The sequence below is a fragment of the Solea senegalensis genome, linkage group LG16 (assembly GCF_019176455.1).
Source record: "Solea senegalensis isolate Sse05_10M linkage group LG16, IFAPA_SoseM_1, whole genome shotgun sequence".
Classification (NCBI taxonomy): Eukaryota; Metazoa; Chordata; class Actinopteri; order Pleuronectiformes; family Soleidae; genus Solea; species Solea senegalensis.
In genome coordinates this window covers 21,404,414-21,427,154 of record NC_058036.1, presented here as the reverse complement: position 1 = coordinate 21,427,154, position 22,741 = coordinate 21,404,414, and the positions used below count along the sequence as shown (strand labels likewise).

Here is a 22,741-nt window from a genome sequence, read left to right as displayed (position 1 = left end):
ACCCATGAGGCCGGAGTTTTCAACTGTAAGTAAATGTATATATATGTGTATTCATATATATATATGTATATATAGATGTATGGGGGATGGACCCATGTGGAAACCACAACAATGTCAGCGGCATAGTATTAAAGTAGTATGATAGTATTTGTTCTGTCTCTTTCTGTTCTGTACCTTGGCTGTTGTGGGATAGAAATGTTGTTTTGAATTTGAATTTGTGTTGTCAGCAGATTTCCTATCAAAGCTGACACACGTGCACAAAAGTCTAACCTTTGCTACTGGATTTGATGTATTGATGTAATGATACTTTTGCATATATGTAAATACACATGTTTGTATTAATACTAATACATACTAATACATCTCATGCATGAAAGTAGAAAAGTATCAAAATGTATGTACTCGTGATGAAAATATAGATGTAGTGGAGTCAAGTGCCTTTCATTTTGTTGTGTTTTCATATGTACTGTTTTTCTTGCAGCCACATTTATCAGAGAATTGCTCATCTCATCACACGAAGAAAGTGTTCATATTGTAAACGAAGCCTTCCGTTACTCTCGACAACGGTAAAAAACAAATCGACAAATGCTCTCTTTTAAATGAAATGCTACCTTTTCAAAATCAACAAACGCACAGAAAGAACGTGCAAGTTTCTGTGCACAGACGGAGTGCGTCCTCATCCCCGTCCTCATCCTCGTCCTCATCCTCGTCCTCGTCCTCGTCCTCCTCGCATATGTTTACATTCACTCGGCAAACGGAGCCTGAGACCCTGGGGATTTCCCGAGCTGCAGAGGTGTTTCAAACAACTGTCCAAGTCCTCAGGAAAAGAGCACAGCAGAGATATAAAAGGAATGTCACAGCATCAGGTACATCTCGTAGTGAAATTACACATGGTTGTTTAAGCAGCACGCCCACGTCTTTTCTTTTTCTTTGTTTTTAATATTCTACCTCAACACTGAATCATTTAAATGTATAGCGCTTACAGGCTTTACTGTCCTTCCAGATTTGAATTCCTTCTCATATACTCTGAAGGTAGAATTCCATTTAATTTTGCTTTGTGTTCACTCTACTCTGAAAACACTAGGGCTGTTGTCATGGGAAGATGTGGCACTGATTGCAGAGCTGTCTCAGTGTCCTGCAGCAGCATCTCCAGATGTTTGTCACACCAACTCAAAGTACCGTTCCATATCTGGCATCTGCAATAACAGGTATCTAAGTGACCGGATTCATACTGTTAGACACTGAAACTTATTATAATATATGATCCAATAACCCAGGACACAGGCTTCTTGCTGAAGTATATATAAATACAAAGCATATTATATTTGTAAGAACTATGTATAATGAAGAAATAGGCGGCATCACTGTAGTGTGACGTGGTAAAAAATCCTTATTTTATATTCAGGTTAATCTTTTTGCATCTGTAACATAAATGGATTGTTAAAGAAAAGTCAGCCACTGTGCAGCATATAGTGTATATTTAGTCTGAAAGAAAGCAAAAGCACCGTCTCCACCTAAATAATCCCTAACCCTAACCCACTATTGTGTCAATCATAGACAGCATGAAACTCCCTCGACTTTCTAAACTCAAGTTAGAAAAACTGTGTAAAAAAATGCAGTTTTCTAAACCCTCACTGACCACATGCAGATAAACGAATGCTGCTCGATTCAGTGATGGCAAACACTGTTTTTGTACCACAGTGTTTTTGGACAGGCTTCATGATTCTTTTTGTCAGGCAAAATCCTCTCTGGGGAGCAGCCAACACTCCCTTGGTCAGATGGCTTCCAGCTGAATATGAAGACGAGGAGAGAGAACCCAGGGGCTGGAACCGAGGACGGCTCCATAATGGATTCCAACTTCCTTCGGTAATCTACAAAATGCTGGTCCAATGGACAGTGAGGTCTTAATGGAAAAACAGGAAATGAAGCGCGCTCGCCCTGCTCACCGCAGTTAATGTTGCATTCCATTTATTTTTCTAACCTGTTTTACAGCAGATTAAGTCCACTGCTGTTTAGGAACAGCACAAGCGTGTATATTAGCATGTGTGTGTGTGTGTGTGTGATGACTAAGATTGCAGCTGAATTTGCATTTTACGGCTTCAGCTTTTTAAAGATGCCATTTCCACAGCTTGAAAGGAGTTGGTTTCTAGTCATGTGGATGAACATCAAACAGCAGTAGAAACTGTTGATATCTGCATTGAATTAGGGTCTTAATGTATGCACTCATTACACAGTGAGAGTGAGGTTTTTCCAAGTGTTGATATACCATGACTTTATTTAACACCTTTTTTGATTATTTTAACTATATAAGGGCCAGAAAATGTCCTGTGAGTAATTGATTTTGCCCATTTTTCCAGAATAACTTCAGTAGTTATTCTGAAGCAGTTAGAGCTGATTCGATAGAAACCGCCGGAATTATTCTGATAGCACAAACCATTGCATAATTGTGTGTGTAAGTAATAATCATTGATCCTAACATAACATCAGGTATTTTTGCACAACAATTCATGAAAGTGAATTTGACCTCTACATTTAATCCTTCCTTCTTACACATGAGCCCGAGCCATGGGGACCGGCTTCACCAGCTCTTGATTTGAACCAGCAACAAAGAACTCAGGTCCTTTCCTCTTGGGTAAGGGCTGCCCCAAAGAAATTGGCCTTGACGTGATTTGAACACGCAACCTTCTGATCTGGAGTCAGACGCGCTACCATTGTGCCACGAGGTCTTACATACACTGGCACCAAGTGTTGTTGTATATGGTCTTGGTACATTATCATAACTGACTTTACCTCATTCCGGCAACGTCGGAAGTAAAAACAGACTTTAGCCATTTCACAAAAGACTGACCACATAAAATATCTGCTTATACGACATAATCTCAGCCGACGGCAACTCAGCCACTGCACACACACACACACACACACACACGCTCAGCATCAACTGCAGCTGACAAGCAACCAGCTCATATGTCCTGCACCTGCTTTAAAGAAAACGACCTGTTCATGATTGATGAATGGAACAGGGAACATTCCGGTGGTGGGCAGTGCATATTCAGCATTAGTTCAATCATAGATATATAGATGCAGCACTGTTCATACAAGGCAACCTGACCTACAGTATCTATTATGAAAGATCATATAACAGTCCCTTTGCTGATCTATTCATAATAAATGGAAGAATAAACTAACTCAAGGAAGCTGACATCCATCTTAACCACTCACTGGGACAGGAAATGACTTCCCCACCACGTGTGTTCATTTCTGTTTAAAAACATTGTCGTCCAGAATAACAGAGATGTTACTGTGTCTGCAGCCTTGGGAAGTAAGCAAGAAAATATTGAGGAGATCCTTTAAAAGTAAAGATGACATCTATTCTCTCCTGCTGGTGGAGTGGGGGCAGTACATCGACCACGACGTCACCTTCACACCACAAAGCACCAGCACTGCGGCGTTATGGAGCGGTGTGGACTGTCTGAGCACCTGTGAAAATGTGCATCCATGTTTTCCCATTGAGGTAAACGCAACACAACGCAACACAACGCAACGCAACAGTCTTTAGGTTGCTTACCTTCATCTTGAGCTCTCATCAGGGCCGGCCCTAAGCTGAAGCTGACTTGGGGCCCCCTCCCACCATCTAGGAGTCGCCTGTGCTTGACTATTTTAATAGAAATATATAAACTAATAAACTAGAACTTGCATTAATTATATTTAGCTTTGTTAATTACTTGAAAACCAGTGTTTTTTTAACGGTAGAGGGGATTCAAATATAGAAATATCACTTTTGAGATTTCAAACATTTCAAATAAACTACACATTTTGTGGATTAACATAAACATAATCGATTGAAGCTTCAGTCCACGAGAAGTGCTCACTTTCACTAGAGCTGATGTGTGAGTGTATCACAATATGTGATTTTTGCTAATACATAATAGTATTTTGCAATATCGTGATAATATTGTATCGTGGCCCTGGTAAATGGTTTTAATATTCAAAGATACTGAACGTGAAAATAACAAAATACAACAGCTGACATTGCAGCAAAGTAGTAAAGCAGTTTTTTTGTGTTTTAAAACAGATGCACACATTCGCTCCAACTGGAATCTTCAACTACAAATTAAAACCAAATAACTTATGATAAACACATTTTGCATATATGAATGTATCTAAAGATATTTACAGTAATTTTTTTTTCATACGTTAAAATGTTTTTCTACACATGAATGAAGCAGTCGCTAAGTTTCTTATGCCTCAGGCCGATCTTCTCATCTAACTCTGCAAATAAGCACATGATTTTGATTCCTAATCCAACCATTTTCTGATGGTGGTTAGTTCAGTTGCTGTTGATGCATCTCATTGCAAATGATTCTGTTTTTCTTCTACAGACACAGCATCACTGTTTGCCTTTTCACCGCTCCACACCTGCCTGCTTTATCCATCTGGGCTCAGATATTGAACAAGTTCTGCAGCGACAACAAATGAATGCCATCACATCATTCATGGATGCTTCACTCGTGTATGGCCACAGCTCCCAGCTGACGAGCTTCCTGCGTGACCTCCCCGGCCTTAACGGCAAACTCGCTGTCAACGAGCAATTCAAGGATCCAAAAGGAAGAGCCTACCTCCCTTTTGTCGCCAGTCTGCCATCAACGTGCCGCCAGGGTCTTCAGCAGGAGAGAGTCGAGTGTTTCAGTGCAGGAGACAGTCGGGTCAACGAGGGGATGCCCCTGACGTCCTTGCACACATTGTGGCTCAGGGAACACAATCGAATTGCAGAGGCACTGAAAAGCATTAACGGTCATTGGAGTCCAGAGATTATATTCCAGGAAACCCGCAAGATTATTGGAGCTCTGCACCAGGTATGTGAATACCAACTTCAATTGTGTTCTTCTGAACCAAAAACGACTTACATCCATGAAATCCATGAAAAAAGAAAGAAAAAAAAGAAGCTAAACTTACAAATTTGCGAGTGGTATAAATGGACCGACTAAAACGGTCGCTGGACACTTTCCTGTTGTGCACCTGTGTTGGAACACAAGATAGAAAATGACACAGTCCTATTGATGGTAGTCGTCAGTGTCAAGTAACAACAGTAAGACTGTAACATCGTTTCCCTGATGCTCTCTTGATAGTTTCCACCGGTGCACTGATCACCTTTGTTTCCTGCAGTTCTTGCTTTCGTCTCGTCGTCTCAGTAAAAGTAAATTCATTTTCTTTCTTATGCTAAACTGATCATGAGGAGAACCAGCTGCAGGATCATGTGTGGGTGGTCACCACAGAGGCGTCATGAGCATAAACTAAAAACGTCGCACAACACAAAATCAAGTTTTGTCAGCGGCAATTATCAAAACTATAGAGTGACAAAATAAACTAGGCTGATATTATTCACCATGACATCCACTTCTATTTTACCTCAAATATCTGAGAAGTTTACTTTCAAAATATTGACATGACACGTATAGAACACTCACTCACTCACTCACTCACTCACTCACTCACTCACTCACTCTGTCTCTCTCTCTTCTACCGCTTTATCCTCCACATGAGGGTACACCCTGGACATTTCAGCAGTCCATCACAGGAACACATAATATAGAATATATAAAATTGATATTATAGAAACAAACAACCATTCACTCTCACTCTCACACCTACACCGTTAATTTAGACTGTCCAGTTTACCTAATCCCTTGACCTGGCAGGGACTCGGACTGGCAACCCTATAAAATAAATGAATTAAAGTTAGATGACATAGGATGTGAAACTTTACTCCTGCTTTACTAACCATTTCAGGGAGAAAGAAGTGATTAAGAGGCTAATGTCACACTTGACGTCGCTCGCTCACTCGTTTTTATGAACAAAAAGAAAAGACAAAAATGCTTTATTTTGTCACATCTGCTCAATTATTGCTACTTTATATCACTACTGAAAATCATAAATCATAATCATATGAATCATAACTTTGACATTTTTTTAAAGCCTGAATATGTGACCTATAAACACCTCTCACACCCCCAGGATGTGCAATAAGGAGTTGTGTATTATTTACCATGATCTGTGCCGTGTGAGCACTAAGGATTAAAAACGTTCTTTTTTTACTGTGACAGCACAAAATCTCAGGAAGCTGAAGGTCAAGAGTTAGAGAGCGTACACCATCGCTGTGTTTCAGTTCAGTGAGTTGGACGATACAAGCACAGCTTTTACTTTCTGCACATAACATTTTCCAACAGAATAAGTCCCAGTGCACTTATGGCTGCAGAGGCTGCTGTTAATGATAAATGTGTTGAATTTGCATCAGCAGAAGTTAAAAAGTGTTGCTTGTGTGTTGCTTTCGTCGAAAGGGCAGGGTGAAGGAGTTCCAGCCTATAGTTCAAAGCTAAGAGAAAAAACCCTGCTGTACCAATTCCTCTTAATCTCTTTCATTAATGTTTTTACTCATTCGTTATCCAATCCATTATCCAAGTGCCCTAGAAACTGTTGGAGCATGTACCTCAAACCACAAATCATTGTCTGGCAGTAGTGATATTGATCTTCTCATCTATTCTAATCAACTATTGGCAAGAAAAAGAGCAGGTATATTTCTTGAAATGTCAGACTAATCCTTTTAATTGCTTGTTCTGTTTCACCAACAAGTCCCACCGAGGTGGTTTGTGAGCTGATATTTTCAAGTTGAGTTTTTTGGCCATGTTTTTTTTTCTTAAAAGAGAAGAAAACACATTTGGAAAAGTAGGGGGAATTCACTGTGAGTTGTCCACGGCAACCGGGCACTCATCACATAGTCACATAGTGTCCATGCCTCAGGAATATGTCACGCTTTATTGGTCATTGGACTCGAAATAGAATCATAATTGAATCATAAATCCAAAATGCACATTATAATGTACTAATGGAAACTGAAAGGTAAAGATTTAGACCACAAAGTTCTCAGGAAAATGTTTAATGATGTCATAAATCAAGTGAGAAGCAAGTTTAATTACCCATTCACTTGCACACAAACAACCACTGGAGTCACTGCACTTCCAAGACCTGAGGACAGTTAACCTGCAGTTTCACACGATCACCCACAGATATAGTGTGTGTGCGTACAGTTACAGGTAAATCCTGGCAGCAGTTTCTCTGCCATAATGTCTGCACTGTGCTCTACCTTACCTTATGAAGACCAAACAGACGCAAAAATAACAACGACAACAACAACAACAACACCCAAATGTATGCACCTTAGCTTTAAACCTCCTGCCTTAGCTCGTAATTGAGTTGTCAGTGTTCAATCATCTTAAATACAGAGCAGTGCAGAGCAGCAAGCCTTTGTGTCTTCTACAGCTGTGACATAAAAATGCATCCGTCTTTGTCGGAACACAAATATTGTCTCAAATTAAGTGCAATAAATATGGAACAAAAAGTGGAATTTTTCATCCATTACTTTATGCAAAACAGCGTCTGTATGGTAATTCAGTTTTTTAGATGTCATGGGTGTCCTTAATGGTTTTTTGTTTTTAAATGAACTGGCAGACTTTCTAAAAATAGTCATTTTACATAACCACAAAACAAAGCCTATCCTTTTTTAACAGGATTTTATGGTCATATTCATAGGGTTGGAAAACCAAGAATTGCTCTTAATGTCTCATTATTATACATGTTATGCACACATCTGCACTTTTTATTGTCCTCAGTTTAATTATGCCATCATTCCAGTGAATGATATGTACATCACCCTTCTGTAAACTTAATTTAGAGTTTCATGAAATGAGGCAATTTAAAGATATCATGAACTTGAACTATGACTGGTCAGAATATCATAAATCATCTTTTCAGTTCTAATATGTTGTTGATATCTGATATTTGTGCTTTGGATGGTTGGAACAGTTCAATTGTAAAACTCACAAAAGTTCAAAAGTTCTCTCTCTCTGTTGGTTTGGTTGAACAAATGGCAGCACCATCACTTTAACCACATTAGCAAGTCTTCCTTCGTCGAGTCGAGCGTTTCTCTCCTCACAACAAAGTCAGTGAACTCTGTGCGTGGGTTCATCCTTTGATGTTGGGATGACACAAAGTGCTTTTGGTGAGGTAGAGTTGGTGCAGTCCAGAGTTTACAGCTGGGCAGTGAGTTGTTAAAATATCCGGTGAATGATGATGCAAGTGTTTGTAAGGAGGAACGTTGTTGTTTAAAACAAAGCTGGACCTTATTTGTGTTATGAAAGCACTTCACGACAGGGTCGTCAAAGTGTCAACACAAAAGTACAGCTTTAGCCATTCAAATTCAAAACAAAATCAACATCAAGATTAAACTTGAATTTAAAATCTCAACTGCAGCAATCTGTGAGCTGGTTATTCAGACTGTCTCTATTCAGCAGGGGGTTCCATAATGAACATATTACATCTACAGAAATTGACTATTTATTTTTTTTAAATACTTACAAAGAAGACGGTCTTCACATGGTTAAGGCACCAATTGAATTAAAAGGAAATTCAATGAACGCTGTGAGGCACAATGCTTTTGTACATCCTGATGTGAATGACTTTGCACTTTGAATTTCAACATGGGAAACATAATACACTTGTCACTATTAGCTTCAGCTTCTGCACAGTCACTCAATCCAACTGAGAGCAGCAAACATTTGTCAGAAACCTTTCAGCAGCTGCTTGCTTTGACTGTTTACCTTTTGTTTCTGCTCTCGTGTAGTTTCACACGACATCAGCTGTTTCCATTTGGGATGTCACGATCTCAGCCTCAAGTATGAGATGAAAGCTGATCTGTGTTTGTACACAATATGAACGTAAATGCTCTGGTACCAACAAACGCACAGAACGGCGTTTAAAGATAAATGCTTTAGAAAAGAAACACACAAAGTATCAGGTATCACATGATCTAAATGCTGCTGAACAGGGAAGCTCAGCCTTTGACTCAACAACGTCCAAAGTATGCTTAAAAACTTATAACTTATAACTTACAACCATGTAAATGAAGATCATATCACATCTAAATGGAGGCGACAGGTGAACATATACACACGTGCTGTCTTTGCTGTTTCATGTAAACCACAGTGTAGAAAGTAAAGATGCTGCTTACAGTAAGAGTTTCATTATGTTTAAGTTAAATTCCTTTTATGTAATGTCTGTAATGCAAGTTAGTCAAGATATGATACATTTACATTTTATTGTCCTGTTTTAATTGATTCCGAACTCGTGCGAGCCTGACAGCTGCTGTTTTAAGTCTGATGGCTGTAAGAATCAACCAGCCGTGGAATCTGCCGCTTTGCTGTCACTGCGAAGTCTCAGCACAAGAATCCTTTATCACCTCAGTGGTGAGGCTGTATTTTCCATAACTGCAGGCAAAGTTTTGACAACTCAAAGTGACTTTAATGCATAACACCAGAGGAAGGACTTGGAGAGTGCAAACCTCTGCCAAGACTGCTCAATTTCCCAACGTGTCAATATACTCAAGTGGTGATCCATTTCCTGATAACCTCCAAAATCTATTCATTTCTTCGGCTCATAAAATAATGATGCCGTGTAATTTAAAATAACATACCAAATAATGCCAACTAATTCATGTATAAAAGATACTTTCCCCCAAGTGGTGCAAGTGAAGAACATGTGAAATAAAATTACACTGTGTAGTGGAATAGTGGAAGGTAATTGGGCTCGAATTCCCATCTGGTTATGGGCTGGCGTCACCAATCTCCTGTCCATCCTGGTCACTCATAACAAAAGTCTTCAGTTCTGTCACCTCTTCTTTGTTTTAGATGATAGCAGGTCTCACTGTAATGTCACGTGTAGTTGACCTAATATTACCTTAAAAATGTCTGATTGTGTTATTGTGACAATTCTGCCATCCCAATGAGAAGGAGAAAACATTTTTATTCCTTTTAACCAAGAAGAAAGAAACTAGTTATCAGATGGGAGTTGTGTAAAATAGACTGATCGTGAGACGTTTTGAACTAAGGCACATTTTCAGAAATCATGCATTTGACTTTTATTTTATTATGGACTGAAGAATTAATTAAATAATGCTTTATGTATTCTCTCTGTTCCATGTCAAGATATGCACAGTGTGTTCATTCAACATTTCACTGAAAACATTAGAATTCAACATATAAACCTGTGAAATAAGTGAAGGGCCGAGGCAGCGTAAACCGTTCATACTGAGCGCAAAGGTCATCTCAATCTTCGCTTCTCACTCCTGCTACAACATTGTCAAGGCTATTGCTTATTTATAAACTATGCACTGTGAAGGTACACAGTTCTTTTCTTTTGTGCGAAATGTGGTGATTGTTTTTAAAAACTTTACTACTTCATAGTATTTCAGTGCAGTTGTGCTGCGCAGGAACACTGCATTTCAATCAACATGGTTGTCGGGAGGTTAGATACAAAAAAACAACATAAATTAACCGAATGATGTGAAGAGTCTAATTTCTTTAGTCAAAATCCATCCAATGGGGCTTGTAAAAATAAATGAGGTGTCTAAATTTAAGCAGCAGAGACTAAGAGAGTTTGACTTGTAGCCTGTAATATGTATGCACATAATGCTGTCCGTGAGTGATGAATGCCTGATAAATAACCACATCCTTTAAACTCCATGGCCCTCATTTCAATCTTTTCTGTCCCCACTTCATGAACGACTGCTGCCCTGACACAAAATCACACAGGCTGCTATTTCATTTTTTCATTTTGTTAAATAAAAATCAGAGTTGTTAAATGTGAATATGTTCTTTGCTCCTCGGTGCCTGCGACGATCAGTGTCTCATCTTCTTTTTAAAGTACTAAAGTATTTTACAACATTTTCTAGGCAAAACAACTAATATATTTAACAAGAAGATGATTGTAATGAAAATAACTTTCAGTACATGTCGTAAACAATTGATATCTTCTCATTCTTGTAGTTAGTATTTTGATGGTGCTGTTTAATGTAGCAATGCCCCATCCTGTTTATAATCTATAAAATAATCTATATAATATATATGTGACTGGTTTGAAGCTTTAAGGGATATTACATGGATTTATAGCTTAAGTGATGCTCATGGTCCTGAGATTCTAGATCCTTTATGATTACGTCAGATATTGTTCATGTTTTGTTCATTTTATTCTCTTTTTTGACTCCCAGATCATAACCATGAGAGATTACGTTCCAAAGATCATAGGCCCCGAGTCTTTTGAACATTACATTGGACCCTATCATGGATACGATCCAACAACGGACCCCTCAGCCTCCAATGTGTTTGCCACTGCAGCATTCAGGTTCGGCCATGCTACGATCCCTCCAATACTCAGGAGACTGAACGAAAGCTTCCAGCCCCATGAGCGCTTCCCCCACCTGAGACTACACGACACTTTCTTTAGCCCATGGAGAATAGTCAAAGAAGGTTGGTACGCTCACACCAAACAAGCTGTAGCAGCAGTTTTACTGTAGTCTCACTGTAACAATTATATTTCTATAGACTTTGGCTACTCAATGTTCTCCTACATGTGATTCATTACAGAATGTGCAAGAATCCAATCTACAAACTCTAAGAACCCTTTCCACTAATTATCATATCGAACTACATTCATTATTTATTTGTTTATTTGTGATATATGTGACTCACTTGAACCTGGGTCGTATTCTCATTATTGTGACCAATGCGATGTTGGGTTATGCTAACTTTGCACTCGCCACCTTTATTATGGAGATTCTGTTTACACAGACTGCAGCCAAAGAGCTATTATCATGGAAAGCACTTCAAACTCCCCACAGATTCTGTATTTCACTGATATTCCCCGTCTGGCATATTGATACTTCATTTGTATGTTCGACCTTCATTGTGCAGAATGATGTATGTGCAGTCCAATACCAGAGGGCTGAAAGTTCCACTGTACTCTCTTCAACTGTTTAAGCAGTTTTATAAGTATGGTCTTTTGTGTCTGAAACAATGCCTGAAGAATCTTTAAATTGAATATAAATCATTTTAAGTCAGAGGGAAAGGAAAAAACACAGGAAGTTTCCTGCTGGAATAACTCCAGTGGCAAACAGCATAGCAATGTGCTTCTATAGGGAAACTCACAGCTATTTGAAGCAGCTGTATTTAAAAATCTCAATTGTGATGCTGAATCACATCTGCAGTCTTCACCACCCATCATTAAACTGTCACAAAATAATAAAATATAAATGGAAATCCGTTTAATAGCAGCAGTTTTCTTTTTTAATTGCCCAATTGTAAAAAAAAAAACGGTGTAAAGCAGGAGCGGCAAACTCAAATGACCTGGAGGCCAATTAGTGTCTAGTCTGGTCAAGAGGGGGCAGTATAGATAAAAAAAATGGCCAAAGTAATTAGCAATATGATCTCAACTAATTACACAATATTCCATTTATAACATGTTTTTGGACTGTGGGAGGAAGCCGGAGAACCCGGAGAACCCGGAGAACCCCATCCCACACACACACACACACACACACAGGGAGAACATGACTTAATAATAGAGTGTCAGCCACACGTGCTGTGTTTAAAGGTTTTCATTACACACACACACACACACAGTGCAGCCACCTATCATTTTTAAAGCCTCTAGCTTATGAAAAGCTGTGTTTTCTGTGAAGGTGGAGTTGAACCCGTCCTGAGAGGTATCATTGGAACTGCAGCACCAGTTGTTAGCACAAACATGCTGATGGCAGAGGAGCTCACAGAGAGGCTGATTGTCCCCAATGTATCACAGCACATGGACCTGGCTTCACTGAACCTACAAAGAGGACGAGATCATGGTCTTCCGGGTAAGTCATCATGGACTAAGAGTCCACATGAGTTTGTGGTGACGCTCACACAAACGTGAGACTAGATAACATCCAATCCTGTCTTGAGATAGTTGCTTCCTGGTTCTTTCCAGGGATGGACATATTTTTGTGGCTCACAAAACACACCATTGCATTTTCATTTCGGAACGCGTGAACTCTTCTCCAGTCCACACTATTCCAGCCTTTTTGGAGTTTGATAAAAGCTGCTGGCTCTATTTGCAGTAGCGTTTTAGTCTGGACGGACAGAAACTGAGATGTTTCAGGACGATGATGCAGATGAATGAGTCAACGCTTACTTTAAAACTGAAGTATGTGACTTTTAAATAGAAACAAATCCAATCAGGTCCACACAACCCCCACTGTATTTGTTAGCGTAGCAGTGGTAAGATCTTGTGTCACACGGTGACATTTCCCACACAGGAAGTGACTCATTTTATGTCAAGCCAGACAGAGAATATTGTGATGGAAAAGTGAGACGGATGAAAACAGGTCGGAGAATGATTGAAAACACAAATAGTTTCTCAAACACCCAGTTGGAATGTTTTCTGAAACTGAACCAACAATTACAGAGGAGAAAATCCACTGCCCGCACCGACACATGTTTGCCCTGTTCACATATGATACAGATCTAAACTGCTCATAAACAGTAGCGTGGGTCACTGTCGTCATACATGTGCTTAAGCCCCGTCTCTGTGAAGTCACTGTATTAAAGTTTATGCTAAAATAAGAAAGTCTTAATAACTCTTGCCAAGTCAGCAAATTGTGGATTATTGATTATGAAACAACTTCTCAGGGTACAATGATTGGAGAGTGTTTTGTGGGCTGAAGCGTGTGAAGACACTGGACCATCTCAAAGAGGTTGTGGGAGACGACATGGTTGCTGAGATGATACAAACCGTGTATAAACACTTGGACAATATGGATGTTTGGCTGGGAGGACTTGTTGAAAGGTTGCTGCCAGGCTCAAGGACGGGTGCCCTCTTTTCTTGCCTGATTGGAAAGCAGATGAAAGCACTTCGTGATGGTGATAGGTACGTTAACATGCTTCTGTAAATGTATTTATTAAAATGCTTCCTTTTAAAATGGCTATTCTGTGCAGCTTTTGGTGGGAGGCTGACGGTGTTTTTACCCAGCAACAGAAGGTCGAGCTTTCAAAAGTGTCTCTGTCTCGGATCATCTGTGACAACACTGACATACGGGAGGTGCCCTACGATTCTTTCAGATTTGGGAAATACCCGACCAATTACGTCCCCTGCAATCACATACCATCAATGAATGTGAACGCTTGGAGACATGAGAGGAGCAGAGGTGGGCTGCAGAGACTGGGCTACTGTGCTTGTCCTGTATTATTAAGAAAATCATAAATATTCCTTTGACTTTTATCATTTCACTGCACACACTAATGTGAAAAACTTCTGTCGCCCACTTCCAGACTCCGAGCAGTGTGGCTCTCCACCAAAGATAAAGAATGGGGATTTCACATTGTCCTCTTCATCTGGGAAACTGGCTGCGCTGTACTCCTGTTACCATGGTTTCCAATTAAAAGGTGCCGCTGCGTTAGTTTGTGAGGGGAATCGATGGAGTGACAAACCCCCACAATGTAAAGGTACGTCAGCTGTTTTTGACACGTGTTTGTCCGTTAACATCTGCTTGTGGTGAAGTCTTGTTAGTGTAAAGCAGCTCAACATTAACACAAGGTCAGCTGGTCATTAGTCTACTCTGAACTGCTGCATGCTGTGTACTGTATCCTCTGTTTTAGCAGCACACACTTGTTCTCATTAGGCTGGTGCTTTACTGCCCTCTGCTGGAAGTTTATAGCAGAGCTTCCCAGATGTATGGATGATGGATGGATGTATGGATGTATGGATGATGAACAATGAGCGAGTAATGTTAAGCAAGAGGGAGCAAATGACAACGTGATGCCTGGGAAATGAAATTCCAACATCTCTGTTCCACCAAAGAAAATGACAAAGACTGACTTTGGAAAATGACATCACATGTCATTTAGTAGATGCTTTTATCTAAAGTGACTTACAATAAGTGCATTTAAACATTTGGGTACAAATAAGAACTAGAAGTAAGTAAGAGCTTCAAGTAAACCAAACTATGAAGTGCCTCGAGTTCTGTCAATGCCTCTGCGATCCTCTCAGTGAGGGGGCAGCGAGCCGATGCAGAGTGGAGTGGGCGGGCTGGGGTGTAGGTTTTGATCATGTCCTGGATGTAGGCTGGACCGGATCCGGTTGTAGCATGGAACACAAGCACTAGAGTCTTGAAGCGGATGCGAGCAGCTACAGGAAGCCAGTGAAGGGAGTGGAGGAGCGGTGTAGTGTGGGAGAATTCTGGTAAATCACTTGTCCAGATGCTGATTGTGCTGCAAATCGATAAGTGGACTCCTAGTCCTTGAAAAGTCCTTTGAATTTCAGGTCAACCAAGGTTTGGGAACCATTACTCCAACCTGTTTGCTGCCGTTTCGCTTCACTAGTCCAATGTTACCGTTGCCTTTGTCTGCACACTTTCTGTTCGCTGATAGGTTTAATCAGCATTGTGCGAACTGATTTGACAATGATTTGAATGTAATGTTTGTTTCAATTTAAAATGTAAAAATCTTTGGATAGAAGCGTCTGTCTAATGACATGTAATGTACACTCTTAACTTTTAAATTGTGAGTAAAACAAAAAAATAGACATGGATCTGTATTAAGAGATATGTCAATATCTTTCAATTTATCAAGTCTTGGTGTGCAGGACGTGGGAATAATGCCTTTTTCTTTCCATGATTAATGCACTTTAAAGTGCCTTCACTATTTCATGTAGTCAGTAGGTCATGAATGAGTTTAATCCACACAAGGATTAAAACAAAATCACCTCGAGAGGCTTGAGTCTTAGTTGGCACTCGAGCGGTGAATCTGAATGAATTTGTTTATAAAAGTTTGTTGAGCGATTACTTCGAGACGGCACACGTTAATTTCTGTAACAACCACAATAATGAAAACGCTGACAAAGTTCAACCTAGAAGATGTCATTTATTGAAAGTGCACCGCTCTTCCTAATCTCCGGACGTACAGGTTTATGCAACAATGAGCACCCTGATACAATAAAGTCATTGTAGTTTTCACTGTAAACGCAATAAGAACACCTGTGAGTGTTCGTCTGTTTGTTTAAGCAAAGTATGTCAGCTCATGCCCATCATGGTTAATTGCTAATGACTTGCATTGTAATCACGATTATTAAACAGCAGCACTGTCTCCTCCGCAGGGAATCCTCATTAGGTTGTTGCTGTGGGTCCAGAAATGCTTCGGAAATGCAGGAAATGTCGCTGTATTTATTTTTATTCTATGATTTTGTTGATTAAAATTGTGTCTTTGGAAACAGGGACGAAGCTACATTTGCAGGAATGACCAAATATACTGTAATAAGTGGAAATATCCTGTCAATGTAAAATATGCTTAATTTTGAATCTATCTACAGTAAGGTGATTTTCCTTCATTTAAAAAAAAAATAATACACACTAACAATCAAACCACTCATGCTTTATGACCTTTATTCTTCATTCTTGTTCCATCTTTTCTGTCTCTTTTTAAACAGTAGCTGCTGTTATGTGAAAACACTTGTATACACACTGCAAACAGAGCCCTACTACAGCCAAATATTCTAAAAATGTATTTAAATGTCCTTGTTTTGATAAAGACATTTTAAATCCAGCCACTTTAACACTGTAATGTGACTTAAAACTGGAATAAAAAACTGCCAAACTTAAAAGAAAACACTTTGTCCAAACACAGTTAAAAAAATTCTCCATATAAAACACTTAAAATGACTTAACTCTAAAAATAGTAATACTTCGAATAATAGATTCTTAATGAGGGACACTACACAAATAGATTTACGGCCACTTCAGCTGGGAACTGAATAACTAGCAAAGCTTCACACACACATTAATGCTTGAATGCAAAACAACAATTATTTGTACCGTAGCCAAACATCAGGTGAGACTGGGTCATCAACTTCTGTCACTTGTTCATTTTAAACCTGACTTTATTGAAAGATGAGCAGAGAGCAGTTGTTCTTATTTCTTTACCTCTTGTACTTCTTGTTACTGATAATTAAAGCCTAATGTGAGCTGTAATAGAAAAGAAAGGCTCTTCCACTGTAGTGTTGCTACTCTGACCACTGTGCTACTTCACTGGGAGGCAGCTGTGCTATTTTGATAAAGTGACTCTGTTGGGTTTCATATTTTCCCATTAACTGGAATCCTTTGGTGTTCGGGGTGTGTCGCCTCTCAACTCACAGAACACTATTGTTTCTATCCTTCATTCACTATTATACTGGTGAAGCCAAGGGTGCTGAGTCTTGTCCTATTGTGATGCTTAGTGCTGATTAATCTTGCTTTATTGAAACTTCAGACAGTGATGCTTACGCCTACGTGTCACTCTTGTCACAAACTTTCTTTCCAGCACAGCGCACACCTTTTGTGTGAATCGAACCCTTTCACAATACAAGCTTTGACAAAGCCAATATTATTTTAAATAAAAACCTGTGGGCAGCTTCCAAGGGTTGCCCTTGCAGTAACATTCATAAAACAGGTAGATTTATGCATGTGTTTACTAACAACATATGTCATGCTCTGTATTTACAAGCAATGTGGGGTTAAGTGTCCGGCCCGGGGACACATCAGCCTGTAGACTAGCGGAGCCGGGAATCAAACCCACGAGTTGAAAGACGACTGGCTCTACCTGTGAGGTAATATACTGTGTATAACCTTGAATGCCCTTCTGAATGACACTTCTATGTGGGAAGAATGGAAAAGGGAGCTTTAAAGACAGACTTAGTGAAAATAAAATACACACAAAAAAATCTACTACCCCACAGCTGTCCATTACAACGTAGTTCTCTGAAAGTCATATCCAACCACCATATGACTTTCAGTCCGAGGAGTTCTTACACTAAGAAAAGTGCCGAAACTCAAAATAGTAAAATTAAGTAGTGCCAATACTGCATACCGGACATTACTGGCCGCCTTTTATTTTAATTTTCTCTCTCTTGGTTGGTTGACTGTGTTGCAGGGTAATTATTTTGACACAAGGGGGAAATGCTTTTATTTTAGCGTCCTCTATTGGCTGTGTACCAGGACAACTGGGGAATACGATGCCTCCCACATCTGGTATCTAACTCCAGTTTATTATATGTTTCTTAGATCCTCATGAAGACTTAGGAGTCGTTATGCGTTGGTTTGTTTGTTTGCGTTAATGCTCTTGTTATTTTTCCATGTTTTTTATAATTCAAAATCTGTAAACCAGACATTTTTCAAGATATACGTTCAATAGATGTGCCACAACTTCATTTCATGCATAATTTTAAAACACATCCACATACATCTTACTAAACTTAGCTTGGAAAGAATATTGTAACCAAAAAAATAAATAAAAATAAGATGACTCATCTGTGAGTCCTGACTCAGTCTTTGGGAAGGACTGTACAAGATGTCCACATTAAAAATCCCTTTAATTGATGTATATACTCTCTAATCTTGTATCTTGGAAGTTGTTTTTGTTGAAGAGTTTTGAAGGTTAAACGATTTTCACGATCACATCAGTTTGTAAAACGCTGATTGTAATTTTTCAATGTACTTTTAAAAGAAAGTTCCTCCTTGGAAAGTGGCTTCAACATGAGTTGTTCCCTGTAACCACAGTTTCTTTTTTTTCTTTTTTTAAAATCTGGCCAGGTGAGTTCTACTTGCCACCGGCAAAAGCACGTAAGGTGATTCTGATTGACTGGTCTATCGAGCACCGTGAACAGTATGTCTGCTGTACTGATAAACACACGAAGAAACAAAGAAAGAACAGTGACAAAGAAAAAGGACAAATGAAAAAGAAATTACCTACAAATTGATTTTGCTTTGGGTACTCATCTTTTTCAATTTCACAAACACATGCATCATAAAGTGAAAAATGATTACCCCTTTTCCAGAAAAGTTGGGACACTATAAAAAATAAAATCTGTATTTGTTGAATGACTTAACCTTTAACAGGTGATAGGTATGAAACTGGTAACAGGTGCCGGGATGAAAATTGACTATAAAAGAAGCAGATAAGAGAATTGACCGTCAGTTCAAAGTCTTTCACCATCTCCAGTGCATGATATTGAGAAAAGATTCAGGGAGTCAGGCAAATCCTGGTGCGTGAAGGCCAAATGAGAAAATATATATATATATATATATATATATATAACATAATGTATTTTAATGTGAGGAACTGTCATGCAACAGTGATGGACGTAGCCGCGTGGGCTTGGATGTCCTTTGAAACTCAACCCCAAATAATAACTTACAAAGACATTTGCTGAGTTCTCTGAGCCCAAACACAGTGGAAATGTGTTCTGTCATCAGTGAAGTCCAAGTTTACGTGCCTGGGGAAAACAGATGTTGTATTTTGGATATGAAAGAAGAACATCCGACTGTTGTCCAAAGATATTTTAAGATTCATTGCATTTTTTTGAAAGTGTCCCAACTTTCTGGAAATAAAATCCCCCAATATAATAATATAATATAATGTAATAATGCTGCTGCAGAGTGTGTTTTGGAGACACAATGAAGGCAAGTGGAAACTTTGATGTGTCATCACTGTCCAGTTGTGATTGAATGAGTCATGTCAGTGCCTCACTCGTAAAGAAAATAAAAAAAATCAATAAATCCACAATGACTTTCAAATGCAGTGGAGCAAGTTTGAAGGAATGCACTGCTATGTTTAGCGTTTGCAGGAAATTATTGGTGAATAGGTTTAAATGAAAAAAAAAAAAATACTAAAGCGCACATGCACATAAAACATCTGTAAAAATGACATTTAATATAAACAACATTGCTACTCTTATCATCATCATCATCCTCAAACTTTATTTACTTACTTGGATTGAAGCCTGGCAAAGGACATAAAAAAACAATGTTATAATACACAATGAATTAATCCAAACATAGAATAGAATACAATGCAATACATGCAGATGTAAGCTCACTCACAATGGAACACAAAAACCAGGTGTGTGATCAAGTCAGCTGCATCTAACAATACATCATTAAAACAGACGGATGCCAAATTCATGACAATGAAATATTTAATGGGTAAGTGTGAGATGCAGAGATCACATGTTCATGGAGGTTTGTAAAAGTGCATTACTGCAAACATTTTGAAATGTGTCATTTTTGCACCCAGTGTGGACACTGATGCACTTGTGCCATGTACTGTAGAGCCATACAGAGCATGTGTGTTGTTGTTAGGTAGTGAGGTGTGGTCGGGTACATTGTTGATGCATTGTTATCATAGGGCAGTAGAAAGTCAATGGTGCATGCATTTTGTGCTTATTTAAACACATGGGATAAGCAGCCTACACTGCACGTATGCACACAGGTGCTTCTGCGTTCCTAATAAAGTGCAGTTCAGGCCACATTTTCAAATCTGAACAGTCGTCCCATATTTTGTCTAAGCTTCACCCACAAGCCAACATGCATTCTGTATTTTTTGTTGTAGCCAGACTCAGTTAGAGTAAGCTGAAGCACACTCTGATTGTCACAGGTGGTCTGAGGGTTATGGCAAACTAGAAAAGTTAACACTACATGCAGGAGGAAGCAATTACTAACCCCATGAACACACACGTCACACACCTTCTGAGTTACAGTGTCACAATTCATTCTTCTTAATTAACACTTGTTGAATTGTAATCATTGTGGTTTATTTTGAATTGTAGTGGATAAAAAGGATAACGTCAACCATCGATGGCTTCATTTTCTATGCCACACACGGGCATTGTGGGATTCCACAAGACATGGAGATGACTGACACTGAGGGTTTCCCCCAATTTTTCTTTCCTTTTATTCAATTCAGAAAATGAATATAACACAGGTAGTCATAAACCCAGTCTGACTGTGGAGTGGCTCAGTGGTTAAGACCGGCACCCTGTGTGCAAAAGACTTCATGGTCGCAAGTTCAACTCCACCCCTGGCTGATTGTGCTCAATTCCCTTGTAAGTCACTTTGGAGAAAAGCGTCTGCTAAATGACATGTAATGTAATTGTTATCTCCAACTTGGTAGCAAATAATGATTCCACAGTCCTGGAAAGAACTACCTTTAAAACGGGCAAGCACTACAGCTGAACCATGACAATGAGAAACTCCTCAGGTGTGTTTTGATTACACTTGTGTCTTTGCAGAATTTGAAAAATGCTATGGCAATTGGCCAAAAGTGCAGACAACCCTGCACAGGAATGCTGAAGACTCCTCCCAATGATTTTCTTATTGTCAGGTGCAGGCCTTGACTGTCCACTTATTTTTATGAGTCATTGTGGTAATTCCCATACTGATTGTGTTCTAGATTTCCTACCTGTATAAATTTACTGTTCATAACCCGTATGCACACATTTAAGCACAATCTCACCCATCATAGAGTTTGTCACTCAGGTTCTCTGACAGCTGCTGGCCTGTCATGTATGGGAACCAAAAGAGTTCAAAAAGACATCCAATCAATTATAATACAATAAATAGATTTGAAAAATTTAAAGTTTGCATTTGGTTTAAAAGACATCTTTAAATAATCAAAACATACCCATTTTTTCTCAGTTGCCTTAATAAAAAACTGATAAAAGAAATTAAACAGGGGAAGTTTTTTTTAACCGATTTAATTACAATTTCATTTTTGCAGGACTATTTTAGTTCATTCTTTATTCTGCACATCAGTGGCACATTAGGTTAAGCTGCTCATCATCTAACCTCAGGGTTTTGATCCTCTGGTACTTTAGTTACCATCAACCAAATCACATTCCAAGTACCTTAAATCCTTGCTGCTGTGTGATCATTACAGATCAATCATATACATATATGTGTACACATATAAGTGAGGTGTATTATAAGTATACTTTATATATTTATAATACACCTTACTTCAGTCATCATCTAACCACTTTATCCTCCACCAGAGGGTCGCGGGGGGTGCTGTGCCAATCTCAGCTACATTGGGCGATAGGCGGGGTCACACCCTGGACAGTTCGCCAGTCCATCACAGGGCCACACACAACTAGAGACAAACAACCATTCACTCTCACACTCACTCCTATGGTCAATTTAGAGTGTCCAATTTACCTAATCCCCACATTGCATGTTTTTGGACTGTGGGAGGAAGCCGGAGAACCCGGAGAGAACCCACGCACACACGGGGAGAACATGCAAACTCCATGCAGAAAGGCCCTTGTTCCAACCGGGGCTCGAACCCGGGTCTTCTCGCTGCAAGGCGAGAGTGCTAACCACTACAGCACCATGTGGCCCCTACACCTTACTTATTCATTTTAATTATTGTTCTTGTTGTCCTTGAACTTTCTAGTTGCCTGTCTGTTATGTTATGTTTATGTTTATGTTTATGTACATGTACATGTTTATGTATGTCCATGTTTACGTCCTTGTATGTACATACTTTTTCTAAGTTTATTCTGATTCTGATTAACCCACTCGACAGAACAGTCGTGAGGATTCGCTATATGAAGGGGTGTGAATGGATGAATGTCAAAAATGTAAAATTCTTTGAGTTGTCATCAAGACTGGAAACACAATGTTCAAAGACAGAACATTCATTACTATTAGCACCCTGTTAAACAGATACATTTTAACATTGTATCCATGTAGTGAGTTTTTGACTTTGTTAAGTCATGAAATCATAGAGAATAATTTGAAGTTCAATGTTTTTGAATTAATACAGGGTTGAGAATTCATTATTTTAAACTCATACATAATAACTAATACTGCTCTTGTTGTTGTTGGTTATTTGTGTAAAAACAACAACTAATAAACAGGTCAATTACAGCTGTTTGCAAAGATGAGGACCTGTATTTGTCACAGCTCCATTTCCTTCAATCTCACCCTAACAGTTCTGATCCGACTGCAGTTTTGGTGTTGGGGTGTGACGACCAGTAACAGGGTGGGGCCATAGTGGGCAGCTGATTTTGA

The 22,741-nt window shown here is 39.1% G+C and overlaps 1 protein-coding gene and 1 non-coding gene across 2 annotated transcripts; one reads left to right on the top strand and one right to left on the bottom strand.

Annotated features, from left to right (window-relative positions):
• The first annotated feature begins 4 nt into the window (after positions 1-4).
• tpo (thyroid peroxidase) lies at positions 5-16,256 on the top strand. Its single transcript, XM_044047803.1, is given in 14 exon segments — positions 5-25; positions 426-464; positions 466-566; positions 664-866; positions 1,085-1,208; positions 1,737-1,866; positions 3,314-3,514; positions 4,383-4,856; positions 11,099-11,357; positions 12,569-12,739; positions 13,554-13,791; positions 13,860-14,068; positions 14,193-14,366; positions 16,015-16,256. Coding segments are annotated over 14 exon segments (2,358 nt in total). The 3' UTR covers positions 16,029-16,256.
• Positions 2,655-2,726, bottom strand: trnaw-cca. Its single transcript has one exon. It is a non-coding gene; the product is annotated as a tRNA-Trp (tRNA).
• Positions 16,257-22,741: the final 6,485 nt, after the last annotated feature.